The sequence below is a fragment of the Saccoglossus kowalevskii genome, chromosome 9, assembly GCF_978046115.1.
Source record: "Saccoglossus kowalevskii chromosome 9, keSacKowa6.1, whole genome shotgun sequence".
Taxonomy (NCBI): domain Eukaryota; kingdom Metazoa; phylum Hemichordata; class Enteropneusta; family Harrimaniidae; genus Saccoglossus; species Saccoglossus kowalevskii.
In genome coordinates, this window is record NC_140649.1 from 14,673,889 (window position 1) to 14,689,942 (window position 16,054).

General features: G+C 36.6%; 2 protein-coding genes and 1 long non-coding RNA gene across 3 annotated transcripts; all 3 read right to left on the reverse strand.

Moving 5' to 3' along the window:
• Positions 1-473: 473 nt before the first annotated feature.
• LOC144358856 (uncharacterized) lies at positions 474-883 on the reverse strand. The gene is made up of 2 exons (XR_013421905.1): positions 772-883; positions 474-573 (listed from the first exon to the last, which is right to left on the reverse strand). It is a non-coding gene; the product is annotated as an uncharacterized LOC144358856 (long non-coding RNA).
• A 7,366-nt stretch (positions 884-8,249) lies between these two features.
• On the reverse strand, positions 8,250-9,377 carry LOC102805062 (heparan sulfate glucosamine 3-O-sulfotransferase 2-like). Its single transcript, XM_006820841.1, has one exon. The coding sequence runs from the start codon at positions 9,375-9,377 to the stop codon at positions 8,250-8,252; it is 1,128 nt and encodes a 375-aa protein (XP_006820904.1).
• A 4,495-nt stretch (positions 9,378-13,872) lies between these two features.
• Positions 13,873-16,031, reverse strand: LOC100375884 (heparan sulfate glucosamine 3-O-sulfotransferase 1-like). Its single transcript, XM_002738269.3, has 2 exons — positions 15,991-16,031; positions 13,873-14,959 (listed from the first exon to the last, which is right to left on the reverse strand). The coding sequence occupies exons 1-2, from the start codon at positions 16,029-16,031 to the stop codon at positions 13,873-13,875; spliced, it is 1,128 nt and encodes a 375-aa protein (XP_002738315.1).
• Positions 16,032-16,054: the final 23 nt, after the last annotated feature.

Genomic DNA, 16,054 nt, shown 5'->3' on the forward strand with positions numbered 1-16,054 from the left:
AAGCTGGTTGTATGAACTGGTCTGTACAAAAACAGTGTAAGTCTACGATATAGTATCTGAACTAATACAATGCCGGTTTACAAGTTATGTAAAAATTGTATCAGCTTACAATCTGCATATGAATACAACCCTAGCGGTTAACATTTAGCATGCTAAATCAATGACAATATAACAAGTATGGGTTTAATGGAATATATAGACGACCAGAACAATGGGTCAAAGGTTGTATAAATAAAATAAAAAGAACTCGTGTCTAAAGTGAAACGCGTTCTTGAGCAATTTTGTCAATTTCAAATTAGGAATGTGATAAACTTATTAAAGCCTCAATACTAAGTAGGTCATTTGGTCCAATCCACAATATAAGACGCTATCTAGTGTGTCATATGATTTTCAGACATAATCTACTTCAAGCATCTCGATGCCTAATAAGGAACGTGACCATTAACTAACTTCCGGTTATGATCTTCTTCCGCTTTTCTTTTTAAAAAAACAACCATGGGTTTTATATTCTTATGACATTTCGTCATTTCCCACCGCTTCTGTTTCGTAGCTGACCGTTTTTACTTCCTTGTTCTAAAATTAGGACAACAAAAACACACCATCAACAAAAACAACAGTCAGAACATTATCAGTAACAAGACTAATGGCGATTCGTGCATGTGCGATATCCCAGTTGTCGATCACGAGGCCAACCTATTAAAATCGAACCGTCTGGGGTCGGAATCACACACGCATGAAAGATAATTATTTCGCGACTTTCGTGACACTTACCTGTCGCTAAATGTTTTTCAGACATAGTTAAAATATTGGTGTACAGCAAACAATGTACATTTCAAACTATCGCTGCTTTCCACAACATGTACGACTAGACATTGAGTTTTGACCTCTCAACAAAATACTTCGTTTACATAATCAGGTCAAAGATTATATTCTTTTTAAACTAGTATGACTGGAAATCAGGTCAAATAAATGACGAATTTTTTGCAATAGATCAAGTGACATTCCAAAGAAACATTTCACCCCGTTCAGATGATAAGCCTTTTCACACCTAAAACAATAGCCATTGTCAGACCGTCGATAGAGGGAGTGTGCCAGGATCAATAGAATTTCTGCATCATGCGATTATACAAATTCGCGTGACTTTGGGATTTTACCATGACAATTAAACCTTTATAGCTGGTTGTATGAACTAGTCTGCACAAAAACAGTGTAGGTCTACGAAATATCTGAGCTAATACAATGCCGGTTTACAAGTTATGTAAAAATTATATCAGCTTACAATCTGCATATGAATACAACCCTAGCGGTTAACATTGTGCATGCTAAATCAATGGCAAAATAACAAGTACATGTATGTGTTTAATGGGGAACCGCTCAATCCCATGGATTGCACCATAGACCTTAGAAAACAGGGACATGCAACTTCTGTCTAAGACAAAAGAAAATCCAGTTTCCTGTGTGCAACGTGGGTTATAATCCCCTGTATAGATAATCCCATTAATACATATACCTATACATCTGAAACAGTTTTAGTTCTTACCTTTCTACGCTTTTTTATATGTTTGATAAGTTATGCTGTGCCAATATTCACATTTGTCAATGTATAACGGGTACACTATGCTATATCTGTTCTAAATATGATGAAAAATTTTGACAGGCCATTGTTTATGTTTAGGCAGTTTTGTTTTCTTGTAGAGAAAACTGACCATTTTTATTTCCCTTTCCTGTTTTCATTGTGGAATAAAAACTGTTAACTTTGCAATTTTTAGTTTCACTCGTATCAATAGAATGGGCTTGGCTATTCAGTTTTAATCAAATGTAATTTTTCTGATTATATTCTAACCACAAAGTTGGCTCATTTTGTGTAGCTACACCCTGGCAGCCATGTTTGGCTTATGAAACAGGAGAGGATGTAACAGTGGTGTTGACATAGATTTATTATCAGTTTCTCTAAGGTGTTAATTTGGTAGAGGATTATAACTAAGGTTACATGAAAGGGATACCTACAGTAGTATGTCCCTGTTTTCTAAGGTCTATGATTGCACCAAAGAATCTTGGGACACTATTGTTTATGTTGTTTACAATGTTAATCTATCTTTTGGTATCCATTGTTATTTTAATCCAGAATATGTTGTGAAATTAGGCTTAACTAACTAAGGTATCCCTTTAATGGGAATATATAGACGACCAGAACAATGGGTCAAAGGTTGTATCAATAAAATAAAAAGAACCCGTGTCTAAGTGAGCAATTTTGTAAATTTCAAATTAATATGATAAAATAATTGAAGCCTCAGGATTCACTAGGTCATTTGGTCGAATCCACAATATAAGACGCTATCGAGTGTGCCATATGATTTTCAGACATAACCTGAAAAAAATATTTTGAGAAGATAATACAAAAATTTGTATTAAAAATAATTCATAACGAAATGTAATTCCCTATGCTCCATATATAATTTTCATAATTATCGATTACACAAAGATATTACAGATATTACAGAAAAAAGATAATTTTTGCCTTTTATTTGGCTGAATGAAATTATAAACTATGTAGTGTGTTCAACGACACATGTATGAACAATAACTTTAATAAATATGATTTTACTGTATTTTTCTGCATAAAAACGAAAGAATTTCACAATGTCGAAAACGGAAAATCTTTATCGTAGTGTTCAAGTTAAACATTTCAGACGGAATGTGCTGTAAAACATTACATATCATGATCATTTGAAAATTCCTGCCTACAACCCGTTTTTGAAACGCGCCGTTGTGCCCATCCTGTGTACGTTCTGTTCTCATTCATCAATAGAATAAGCAGTCAATGTCAGTCGTGTAGCCTGGTGTTAATAATGGATTGAGTACTAGCAAATCAAATCCCGCATAGGTATGTCAGTTACACACGCTATTTGGTTCATTTGGTTGTACTTTTTTGGACTCAGCAGCTCTCAAAACCTAACATTACATGTAACAACATAAATAAAAGCGTGTTAGCTGTTGGTTCTCTAGATACCAATATGTGTTTTACCTAACAAACGAGCGCAGCACTTATAATCCAAATCCTTTGGAAAAGTTGTGAGCAGAAATTTGGGTATATAATTATAGTGGTTGCATTATGAAAGTCCTGGATATCATCTTTACTACAGGTGGCTCCCGGCATAAGACACTGAACATAATTTCCAACCATAGTAGAGTTTTAATGGAAAGTGTAAACTTTATGGGGGGATGAGTTTCTATGGTGATAGGTATTTCTTCATATCTCGATTTTGTGTTTGATGACATGGAATGAGAAAGTGTTTTGATATTAATATGTTTTCAATTCAATTGACATTTAATTAAGCGAAAATTTAGTGGGAGATATTTCCCATAATACATTGTACATACAATATTTTGTACCATGAGACTGTCAAATATATGAGATGCTGAATTGTTCGAGTTACGGACATCGAGTTACGGACATCGAGTTACAGACATCGAGTTACAGACATCGAGTTACGGACATCGAGTTACAGACATCGAGTTACGGACATCGAGTTACGAACATCGAGTTACGTCTGCCTTTGCAAAACCACGCCCAAATTATAACTCGATGTTCAATTAACATTTAACCAAACTTCAAGTTACTGCAACATAAGTTGCTAATGTTGTTTAATTTCCACATTTGGTAACTTGAACTTTAATTAACAGTTAACGGACTTACGGGCATCATAATTTTTTGTTTTGCTTAACGTGTTATGTTTCCCGTAACTCGAAGTTCGGTTAACAGTTAATTAAAATTTGAGTTATTAAACTTGAACGTTAAACTAACCAACAAATTTATATTACACGTATTAAATGTGGACGTTCCACAAAAACAAAAATGTATATTGCCCCTAACTCGAAGTTCTGCTAACTATTAATTGAACATCGAGTTACAATTAGGACGTGGTTCATCAAAAGTGGGTGTGGTTTCTGAAACATGGGCGTAGTCATTTGTGTAACTCGATGTTTTCGTAACTCGATATATATATGGATAGTTTTGATACCATCAGCACTCAAAAAGCACCATAGTCGACATGTGTTCGATATGAGTCCCATGCAACGCATGCATCGGTTGTTAATCGAAACGCAATCAAAGGAAATCGGGCGCGCCTTGAACTGAAGTTAAATGGTCAATGTGCAAACACAAGCAATTGTTAAACAGTTCAAATATTCAAAAAATCTTTGGATGTGTATGTGTGACGTACACTAGCGCAACAAAGGTGAACCGTGTAGTTTGGCATGAAGAAAGGAAATCGGTCATAAATCATAAATCGATTTGCCAGGTTTCATATGGGCAATCTATACTCATTTTATGGTACAATCCACTACAGCATGGTAACTGATTTGTGTTTACAAGGCGTCGCCATTCTCTATCAACGTTTTTTCGGTGATGCATTAATATTTGGATAAACAATCTGTCAACCATGTCTCTGAATTCCGCTATGTTCACACTATTACACTGAAATCAACAAAAGCATGTTTGAAATATCTTTACGTTAGCACAGCCATTGTACCTCATGAAATATGTAAATGAGTTTATAATTCTTAGGGTCTATAATAATTTATAGCGAGCACGATTTAGCTGACCTCAGCACAGCACAACAAATGCATTCCCTTCATCTTTATAAATATTTATAATTTTCAATGACATTTGAATCAAGCGACGTCATTTTGAAAACGTTCCAATGCCATTCAATCGGCCAATAGAAACCCCTCGTTTTAGTTTGAATTATGAAATTGATAAATATTTATAAAGATGAAGGAATGCCTTTGTTGTGCCGAGAGTTTGTAAATTTACATTATGAATATCTTAATATAATATAAATTTTATATATTTGTTTTTTAAATGTTTTTTCCTTCTAATAATTCTACTGCTATGTGGTAAAAATGCAATCTTTTTTTACTAAACTGTGCAAAATGGTAATCACAAGCTAAAAAGCATCATTCATTATGACATCACACATAACGTGAGATTCTGAGAACTGAATCTCCCATATTCTTTGATTGCATTTTCCAATCAGGAAACGTTCGCCTCACGTCGGATATCGATGCATCATGAGAAATACAAAGTTATTCGAGTTTGGTTTGTTGGCTAGTACATGTACAACGCAATACATTACGTTCGTACCGCTTATATCTTCGTTTCAATTGATGTACAGCACAAGTTATTGCCCAGTTGCACCACTTCTTATCTCATCCATGAAAATTTCCTGTTTAGTAAATTTTGAAGTTCATTGTCATATGGCTGATAGAAAGCATAAAGTTGGTCCGTAACCTCGGTTGGAATTTGGGGGTGTCTTCTTCCTTTTGTTTTATTAGGGCAACGAATTTTAGGGAAGACAATGCAATAAAATTTGGTGTCGCTGTTGAAGTCAAGATGTTCCTTTTGCAAATATGACGGTAATCCAAGGAATTTTTCAATCTTCTGTATTTCTGATACAGGGTCTACTTTAAAATCGTTGCCATCAATTACGTATATTTGCGTCTTGGGGAAATATTCCAACCACCTCTTCATGTGTTTCGAGTACATGCCCATTTTTATGAGTTCGTTATCAAAATCTATCATACCTGATTCGTTAAAAACGGACTTTTCGAAGGATTTGTTATCAATGCGATAATACGGAGGACGGAATCGTTGATACGCCTTCACTTTCCGTTCATGAACGTAATCGGAAATTGCCCTGACAACGGGATCACAGAGAATTACGATTATTTTTGTTTTGGGGTTGGCCTCCGTTGCTATTTTCCTGGGTGCATCTTCCGGAAAAGAAAAGGTCTGCGGCGTCTTTTCAAGAACCAGTTGTCCCTTTTTAACAAACGGAAGTTGCTTCCTGTACCATCCATAGCCATCGTTGTAATGTCGGTCATAAAAATGGATTTCCTGTAGGTTTGTACTAGGTGACCGTCTGAACATAACGGACGGGTGTACCACAAGCAGATTTCGAACGGCGTCCGTGGCACACTTTTTTACGCCAACAATAAAAACATCGGACAGGGTTTGACGGCAGCCATCTTCATTCGGTACGCGATGTTTGTCTGGTAATTCGTAGCTTTTCCACCATCGTGTAAATGCATCTTCCGGGTAACACGAATTTTCAAATTTTGCCCGGATGTATGCACTTAGATCGGTTGTAACATCTGACGACAGCGTCGTGTGATGACGATTGTCCGTTTCCAAAATGGCGTCCGCTGCTTTCCTAGCTTCCGTTGGCGACAGTGGCTCGTAGCGACCGTAGTAATGACTGAATATTAAAACCGTACAAATGAACGGAATACCGAGAGCAAATAGTAGAGTAAATTGTTTGAACAAACCCCTCATACTGTCTTTCCACATCCAGCTTATGCCGGATTTCATCATGTGCGCCCGGTGTATCATCGTCACAGCTGGGACCATGGTAACATATTAGCATAATCTTCTTTTCAGGGTTAATTTGCGATCCCGTATTTTACCAGTGATTTGCAGTAAGCTTCAATTATAAAAATGTTAAAGTCTACTCCCTGGAGTAGACCCGGGGAGTAGACATTCATGACGACTGGTACGATTCCGTATAGATATTATTATTATTATTATTATTATTATTATTATTATTATTATTATTATTATTATTATTATTATTACACTCCGAATGCGAAAATGGAAACCGCTTGTGCAACATTTCGCTGAACATGTAGACCACTTCATTGACTATCGTGTTTTTTTGGCATGGGTATATGAGTCGCTGAACTGAACTGAATACATTCAATATATCCATAGCTTCTTTCAAAATGTGCCTTCTGTCATTTTAATTACTGTTCTGTAATGCAAACTTGATGTTTACATGTATGTGTGTGTTTACCCTTGCCACTTGACGAACTAAGCATTCAAACTTGAACGCAATTGTTTTCTCCACCAAAATTATTGTGCACGTTTTTTGTATTTTTTCTCCAATTTCTTCGTACAAAGCCTTACACCCGGAATGAGGATATGTTGTTACATTAAAAATAAAATTAAAAATAATTCTATTAAAAAATGCTTTTTCACCAAATACTGATAGACTTCAGAAGAAAATGGCCGCCGAGATCTCGTTGAGAGCGAGATAGCCGCGAGACTTGTTTTCGTTTCTCAAATTGCGTTCCACCCCATCCCCACCCCCCACCCCCGTTACCGCGCTCACTGTTCACGTCTACCTTAGTTATATAAGAGAATAATGGACGCGATGACGATAGAAAATGACGGTGGCAAAACAAGTCTCGTGGTCCACTCAAACTCAAAGAGATCTCGGCGACTCTTTGCGTTTGAGATATATTCATATATTGAAGGGCGGTGGTCGTCGCGCTGCGCATGTACGACATTTATGTTTATAAACATTGATTTTCCCACAATCCAATGCGCTCTTCTAATGAAAATCACAAGTATGAGGTTTGACCTAGGCGTGACTTGCACTAAGTACCACCGGTGACTCCTTCGATACCTTCCAATCACCTAAACAATACCCAAATAAAGCATGGTGACGTCTCAGTTTTTGCTCGTTGATCTGCGCAACAGTCAAAGTCGCCATCTTTGTTTATACGATACCCATATATCTCTCGCATGCGTTGCACGACGACTACCGCCCTTTAAAGATATTCGTACAAATAATGAGAATGATTCAATGACAAAGACATTGATTTGTACACTAACATGTTTTAAGAGTAATATTGAATAAATTGTTGCAAGTTATAGACATAATTGAACATACGAAAATGCTAGATTATGGCTGCATTGTATTTAAAGGGCGGTGGACGTCGCGCAGCGCGTGCGTAGAATTTCGCGTGAACAAACATTGTATTTTACGTGCGTTGTGTACGTCGTCATGAGCCCCATATCAAACAAGACTCACCGCCCTTTATTTTTTGTTTACTGATGACGGTATGGAGACTATTGATATGATCGTGAACGCTGGGTTCAAATGTTGATTCGTCTGATACGGATTCGTGAAATGATGACACTGGAAATATGGGAAATATCATCATGTTATCATCGGAGAAACGAGTGTTTCTTGAGTTCATATTAAAACATTAAACTAGAGCTATCAAGACCAATTTGAAAATATACACAGTGGGAAAAGTACTAAAAATGTAGGAGTCTTGATTAACAGTGTATGTTTTTTTTTATGACGGCAAATGTCGCAGACAGCTGGTTTGGAAGTACCTAGTTGCGTAGATTGTAATTGTAATAGGTACATCTACTAGGACTAACACCAACGCCATGTTCATTCATTACTGATCCATGAAAACGTTCTGTTAAATAACTGTTGAAGTTCAATGTCATACGGTCGGTAGAAATCATATAGTTTTGCTAGATCTTCGTCCGGCAATGTGGGATGTTCTCGACCTTTTATTCGCAATTGTGGACATCTAAGTCTTGGAAAAATTATGCAGTAAAATTTGGAACGTGTGAAATCAAGGTGTTTCTGTTGTACAAAGTTTGGCAATCCAAGGAATGTTTCAATCTTCTGTATTTCTGATACAGGATCAAGTTTAAAATCGTTCCCATCAGCCAGATGAATTTGTGTCTTCGGGAAATATTCCAACCACCTCTTCATGTGTTTCGAGTACATGCCCATATTGATGAGCTCGTTGCCAGCGTCTACCAGCCCTGATTCGTTAAAGACCGACAATTTGAATGATTTGCGTATGATTCTATAATAAGGAGGGTTAAATATTTTATACCATTTCACTTTCAATTCGTGCTCATAATCGGACATTGCCCTGACAACGGGGTCGCACAAAATGGCAACAATCTTTGTGTTTTGATTTGCTTCTGTTGCCATCTTCCTTGGAGCATCCTCTGGAAAGGAGATGGTCTGTGGTGTCTTTTCCAGAATGAGTTGCCATTCTCTAGCATAGGAAAATTGATTTCGATACCAGTCAACACCCTGTTTGTAGTGTCTATCGTAAAAATGAATTTCCGCACTCCTGGTACGACTGAACATAACGTAAGGGTGAATGGCTAACAGATCTCTGACGGCGTCAGAGGCACACTTTTTTGCACCAATGATAAATACGTCTGACAGCCTTTTCCCGCAACCTGCTTGATCTGCGACAAGCAGCTCGTCATCCAGGTAGTAACGTTCCCACCACATATCGAATGCTTCTTCTCTATAACACGAGTGTCCAAACTTAGTTCTTATATACGTGGTGAGATTAGTTCCAACATCGGACGCAATTTCCGGACGTTCTCCGCGCGAACTTGATTCCTCTTTCACTGTGTCACTGTCATCGTTACGGGACAGAGTGTGCGCACGGTGGTCGTGGTAGTGACTGTAGTTCAAGAACATGACCACGAAAGGAAGACTCCCAGTGAACAGTAAAGCGAAATAAAAGAACACGTCCTTCATCGTGTTTGTGCATGCCTACCGCAACAGAGATTTACCTCATGACCGGTTACCAGCTGTCGCAAAGTTTGACTAAGCTAAGCAGTGACAGTTATCCATGCCTCGACAAAGGCATTTCATCAGTTTTATAAATATTTATTAATTTCAATCAAATTGAATCAAACCGGCCAACGAACGAGCACAGTGCGCAACAACGTCATTCAAAAACGTTCCAATGACATTCAATCGGCCAATAGAAACCCCTACATTTCTGTTTGAATTGTGAAATTGATGTATTTATAAAGATGAGAGGAACGCCTTTGTTGCGCCGAGAGTAAAAAGGCAATAAAAGCAATTAAGTAATATAAATGAGAAATAAATAATCGTCTCTTTAAATATTAGTAGATTTATACTTTCAGTATCAATGAACAAGTGTTTTCGCCCAATTTGGATCTGTTCTTTATTTTTAGTGATTTTGTTTGAAATTGAGCATATTGTTGTATTTTGATCAACATTAGATTTCACCGCTATAGCAATGTATGTTTGTTGGAGTACTCTTTACTCAGTCAATACAAACTAATTAGTTGCCTCAATTAATAATACTACACTCGGCCTGAATTTATCTCCTGAATTGTTGCGCACAAAACACTAATACATGTTCAAATGTTTAATCCTCGTTCTGGCAGAATGAACATAAAGGCTAGTTTATAATTTTACATAAGCAGGCAAGTTTTTGTACAGTTTTTAATAATACTGCTAAACCTACTTGGGGCGTAATGCATAATTAGCTGCGAATTTTTTTCGAATATTTTTGCGTGTCACTATAGAATTCAAGATCTGAAAGATTGCGAATTTCAAGATCCTAAAGACCCAATGAGCGGCCGGGTATGTCCCTGTTCCAGTCCTATTAAATAGCATCCATCAATATCCCTCACGCCATTTTGCAATTCTAAAATTGGACAATCAGTGTATTTTTACTTCATCCCACCCGTTCCAGATATAATTACAATTTTGTTATGTCTTTAAGAGTATACCGGTATTTTCAGGTTGGAATCACATTAGCTTTGTAAACGAACTGTAAGGTCGATAACTTGAACATAACAATTGCAGTTGAAAGTAAAATATGACAAATTGGTACCATTTCTAGTAAAATTTTGAACAAATTGTAAACACAATTTCCATCTAATATATCATTGCTTTAAAGCGGGAGAGTCGCCACCTACGCATGCGTCAGGTGGCCATAGCGCCGTGTCATTGTTTACAAACAAGCGTCTACCCATAAGCCTTTGCGTTTTTAGCGTGTGTTGTTATCGTCGCTTGGGACTCAATTCCCGCGCGTGCGCAGGTGACGACCCTCTAGCTTTAATAAAGAATACATTGTTTGTACACTGTAAATCTGTGGAGCAATTTCATGTTTTTCATGAAAACACACTGTTTTTTTTCTAATTGAAAGCACACTGTTTAAATAGAAATTAGTGTTTTAGTTACGTACGTCACCATCGGTGGTTGTCGAGTTAGGTCAATGACATGAATACCATAATGTTTAATTACAAGTCCCCAACTAGAGTCCTAGATTATAGTTTAATTTTTCACTAAATTTTGTTAGTATTGTTGATTGCATCATTAAACACTTTAATGACACATTTATGTCCCCGTAAAACCCTCAGAGTTTTATTTTGAAAAATTTGCTTACTTTTCATCTAAACGTGTTTTAAATTACTCAGACAAACACTTTTCAAAAAATACCAAAACTCTACAGTTTTGATAGAAAATAAATGCAACAGTGTATAGTGTATATAAAATACGGAACAAATTAATATATCCGCGACTAATCTGCATAGTCTCTTAATGACTCATGATGCCTAATTTGGACAAGAGTGTACATTTGAACGTCGCTGGGATTGTACACATTTAACAATATAAATAAATCGTGGTTATTGAAGTTATCTGAGCAATTCAATAGCAAATACAGAGCTGGTTATTGAACGATATTTAATAGTACATACTAATAACAGTCCATTAAATATTTATCACTTTTATTGAAAACAATCAGTATTTTTAATTATGCGTTAGTATGTAGGTTACGGAGAGAACATCAATCATGTTAAGATTATTTATTCAGATTTGAAAATTAACATTTTGTTACCATTCACACGATATCATAATACTCCAAAAAAAGTAACCAATGACGCTAGTTTCAGTATCCAATATAATCCATAGAAACATTCCGTTGTATATTTCTAGTTATATAGCGAAAATCTTTGCAGTTCGACAATTGGATAGTGTCACAATTTGTATTTTAATTAGATGACCCAAAATAAATTAGTGTCTGGACATTTACACACTGACTCAAAGTAAGTCGGAGATAGTGATGATTACTATAAACATATTTGACGTTAATTACTCTAAATGCCACACTAGTCGTCGCAATGTGTTGATAAACACGCGTCGCCAATTTGGCGCCATATCTTTATTGATAGAATATTGATTATCGAATTATTGATTTTGATTATTGTTTCAGTAAATAACTAAACAAAACAAAATGTCGCACCTTGTTTATTTGCCGAACTAAACCCATTTCCGCTCTAAATGTCGTAGCGTTTTAATCCAATTGTCATTACGTAATAACCAAAGTTTCCCGCTTGTACATACTTACTAGCACAACATTGTTCTCATATTTGCCAATTATGACATCACGTTTGCTGAATATGGCATCATATTTGCTAGTTATGACATCACGTTTGCTGAATATGACATCATAGTTGCTAGTTATGACATCATATTTGCTGAATATGACATCATAGTTGCTAGTTATGACATCACGTTTGCTGAATATGGCATCATATTTGCCAATTATGACATCACGTTTGCTGAATATAACATCATAGTTGCTAGTTATGACATCACGTTTGCTAAATATGACATCATAGTTGCTAGTTATGACATCATATTTGCTGAATATGACATCATGGTTGCTGATTGTGAAATGTTCGCTGATAACTCGTAACGACAGTGGCGTTTCAATTATTGTGGTGCTTTGCAAACACACGAAATTTATATTGACCTTGACTGTAAACATACAATGACAATTTTCACGATTTCATCTTTGGTAACACATTTCCACTGAACAAAATGTTAATTCCCCAGACTTTTCATTGGTTTCCATTGGTTACTTTTCATGGGTGAATGATTATATTACACACACTGTACCTACAACCACTATATGTCATAGTGTACTCTTTAGCACCCTAGTACCTACCCTTAGTAGTCTGCAACCTGTGCTCTGTTGCTAAGGGTAACAACATTCAATACGGCAGAGCTCATTTGTAATATAGAAACCAACAGCTGTGGCAGATTATTCGGTTACCTTAACAATAGTTCTTTCTAGCTATACGATGGAGTTGATTAAAAGCAAAATCAAGCATAGTTTTCATATAGATATTATGTTATCAAAGATGTTTAAAATACGGTTATTCAATTATGTATGGTGATATATATAATCTCGCGAGATCCATGCGCTCGTCAATGGAACGTATTTTATCCAATGGCATCATAAAACATGGATGTTTAGATATGTTGGATTGCGCCGGCAAAGAGAAATGAGCGAGATTATTGTCGTATTCATTAAAAAAACAAACAATTCACGTAATACACGCTTTGTGAATGTGCAAAGATACAACTATTGCGTTTTTGTGCCCATCTCGCAATTTGCGTTACTTCCTTAATTCTCGCGAGATCTTCACCGCATATCACACCACTCGTATACACTAATCTTATAAGTCCTTGGTCTTATATGTTAATACTACTCTAAAGTGTGTGCTTGACTGGGTTCAATTTAGTCAGTGTATACCGACAGTTCCTCTTACAAACAGCATTTCACTCTGCCGAGGTACGATGCTAGTAATATCTCAATGCTATCAGTTTTTGACTGCAAATTTCAGTGGTTGGATGAAAATATCGTTAGTGTAATAATAACTCTTATGTATATGAATATTTAGTGAGATATTACTAGCGTCTTAGCTAGGCATCTTTATTGAATTCGCTGATATTGAGTCAAGCAGCGCATAAATTTGGGGCCGCACATTACATCATGACAACACGTCATCATCATGGCAACACGAAAAATTATGCTGGGCAGTTAAAAATCTAGTATGTAGACAAAAATTAAGTTTTGTTTTTATTATTAAACTCATCATCTATTTTAGTCTGATCCCGGCATTTAAGAACCTTTTAAAATCATTATCGGTTTGGTCATATTCAATGATGTACAGTACAAGGCTAATTGATATTAATTAATAGTTATTTAATTGATTTTGAAATTCAGTTGTTACAAGATACAAATAATAGATGAAGAATAAGCGTCACGATGATATAAGAAACATTCTAAGAATCTGGGAGGTTGCCAATCGTAACCGTGTGTGTATGGTGTTAGGATAAAAAATGAACGAATGAATGAATGAATGAAAATGACCTTTGATTCTATGTCTATATGGTGATTTAATGTATTTTTTAATTATCTCTATCGCATCCATGAGAAGGTTTTATTCAACAAATGCTGCAGTTCATTGTCATATGGTCGATAGAACTCGTAGAGTTTGTTTAGAACCTCGTAGGGTACTTCAGGATGTTCTCTTCCCTTTTTCTTCGTTCTTGGACACCGACTATTAGGGAAGGTGACGCAGAACAATTTTGGAGGTCTAAATTCTAAATGTGACTTCTGTAGAAAGTTTGGTAACCCCAGGAATATCTCGATCTTTTGTATTTCTGATACAGGGTCTAGTTTAAAATCGTTGCCATCAACCACGTGTATTTGCGTCTTTGGGAAATATTCCAACCACCTCTTCATGTGTTTCGAGTACATGCCCATATTGATGAGCTCGTTATCAACATCTACCTTGCCAGGTTCTTTGAATACTGAAAGTTCAAAAGATTGTCGGTTGATTCGATAGTAAGGAGGGTTAATTTTCTTATAGGATTTTACTTTAAGCTCGTGTACATAGTCTGAAATCGCCCTGACAACAGGATCGCAAAGTATCATAATAATCTTCGTCTGCGGATTAAGTTCAGCCATCTTTCTTGGAGCATCTTCCGGAAAGGAGAATGTCTGAGGAGTCTTTTCCAAAACCACCTGCCATTCTTTAGAAAAGCCAAATTGTCTCCGATACCATCCATATCCTTCATCAAAATGTCTATCATAAAAATGGATTTCCTGCGTCCTTGTCCGACTGTACATTATATATGGGTGAATAGCCATTAAATCTCTAATGGCGTCGGTGGCGCACTTTTTAACGCCAACAATGTAAACATCGGATATAGATCTACTACAACCTGTATTATTATCCATTAACATTTCGTCCTCTAGGGAGAAGTAACTTCTCCACCACCGAGAGAAAGATTCTTCCTTATAGCAAGAGTTTCCAAACTTCGCCTTGATGTATGCAGTAAGGTTTGAGCCAGCATTCGATGGCAATTTAGGCGGTGGAGCAGCTTTCAATGGTTTGATGTTCACAGTACGGTTCTGGCTGACATCAGGTTGCCGTCTGAGCAAATACGGTGAAACAGCGTCCAAGCTCATTTGATCACCATCTGCAATATTGTGAACTTGACTGTGAAGAATGGTAAAATTCACTAAATAACACAGCAACGTTAAACTACACGCATATAATACAATGAAATAAGTAACAACACGACTCATATCCGATCATGTGACTTGAGTGCAATGGACATCCAACGTTACGTGCTGACATCTGTTTCAGTGCGCCAGCTTGGTCATTTTACATTGAGATTCAGACCTATGGACCCGGTACTAATTACAGTGTCAATTGAAATATATAAATATACGCTAGCAAGCAAGGAATATTATTATTCCAGGAGTATCTCCTAATACAACATACAACAAACAGAGCTGAATTATTGTCAATATCATGACATACCCTGACTAGGACGACGCTGTGTCATTGTTGGCCATAACGAGGCGCACAATTTTACGATCACTCGCGCATAATGAATTATTTCCGCTTTTGGAAAGGTTCAGCAGACTATTACTGAAGTGACGTCACTGGAAATATACAAACAGATTATTCACATCTGTGCATGCGTACACGTATTTTTTTCTCTCTACAACTGGCGGCATTGGATACGTATATTGAAAGCGAAGCAGACTATGAAATTCACGTTTTGTGAAATCAAAGCCGTTGCACTTGATGTCAAACGTAATTTTTAAAATGTTTCGCCGAGATCTCGACCTTCATGGATGTGTACATCATGTGTATCTTCAAAATAAACCAAAGTCATTCTAAACAACATGTATTGTTCATAACATCTTTTAGTAGGGTATCGGAATCTAGACGCGAGGCGTTATAAACCACACACTGAACTGATTGCATTCGGCGAAATAACATATGTTTCCTGTTGCCCACAAAATGTTGCTTTTTTATACTTTTTTGTTTTCAAATTTAGAGCGTTAACATACAAATCGAGAAACGATTGTTATTTCAGACGGAGATACGCAACTTACACTGGCACACAGGGACAATACTGTACTCGAGTAATATATTCTTCTGAATATACCCTTTTCAAATTTTCTTCCCCGAACGAGGCAAAATAACACGATATCCGTGAAATGCTATTTCCTTACCTTTCCCATTGGACTTGATTTCCCATACGCTTTCCTGGCATGACGTTCATCAGTTTTTACCAAC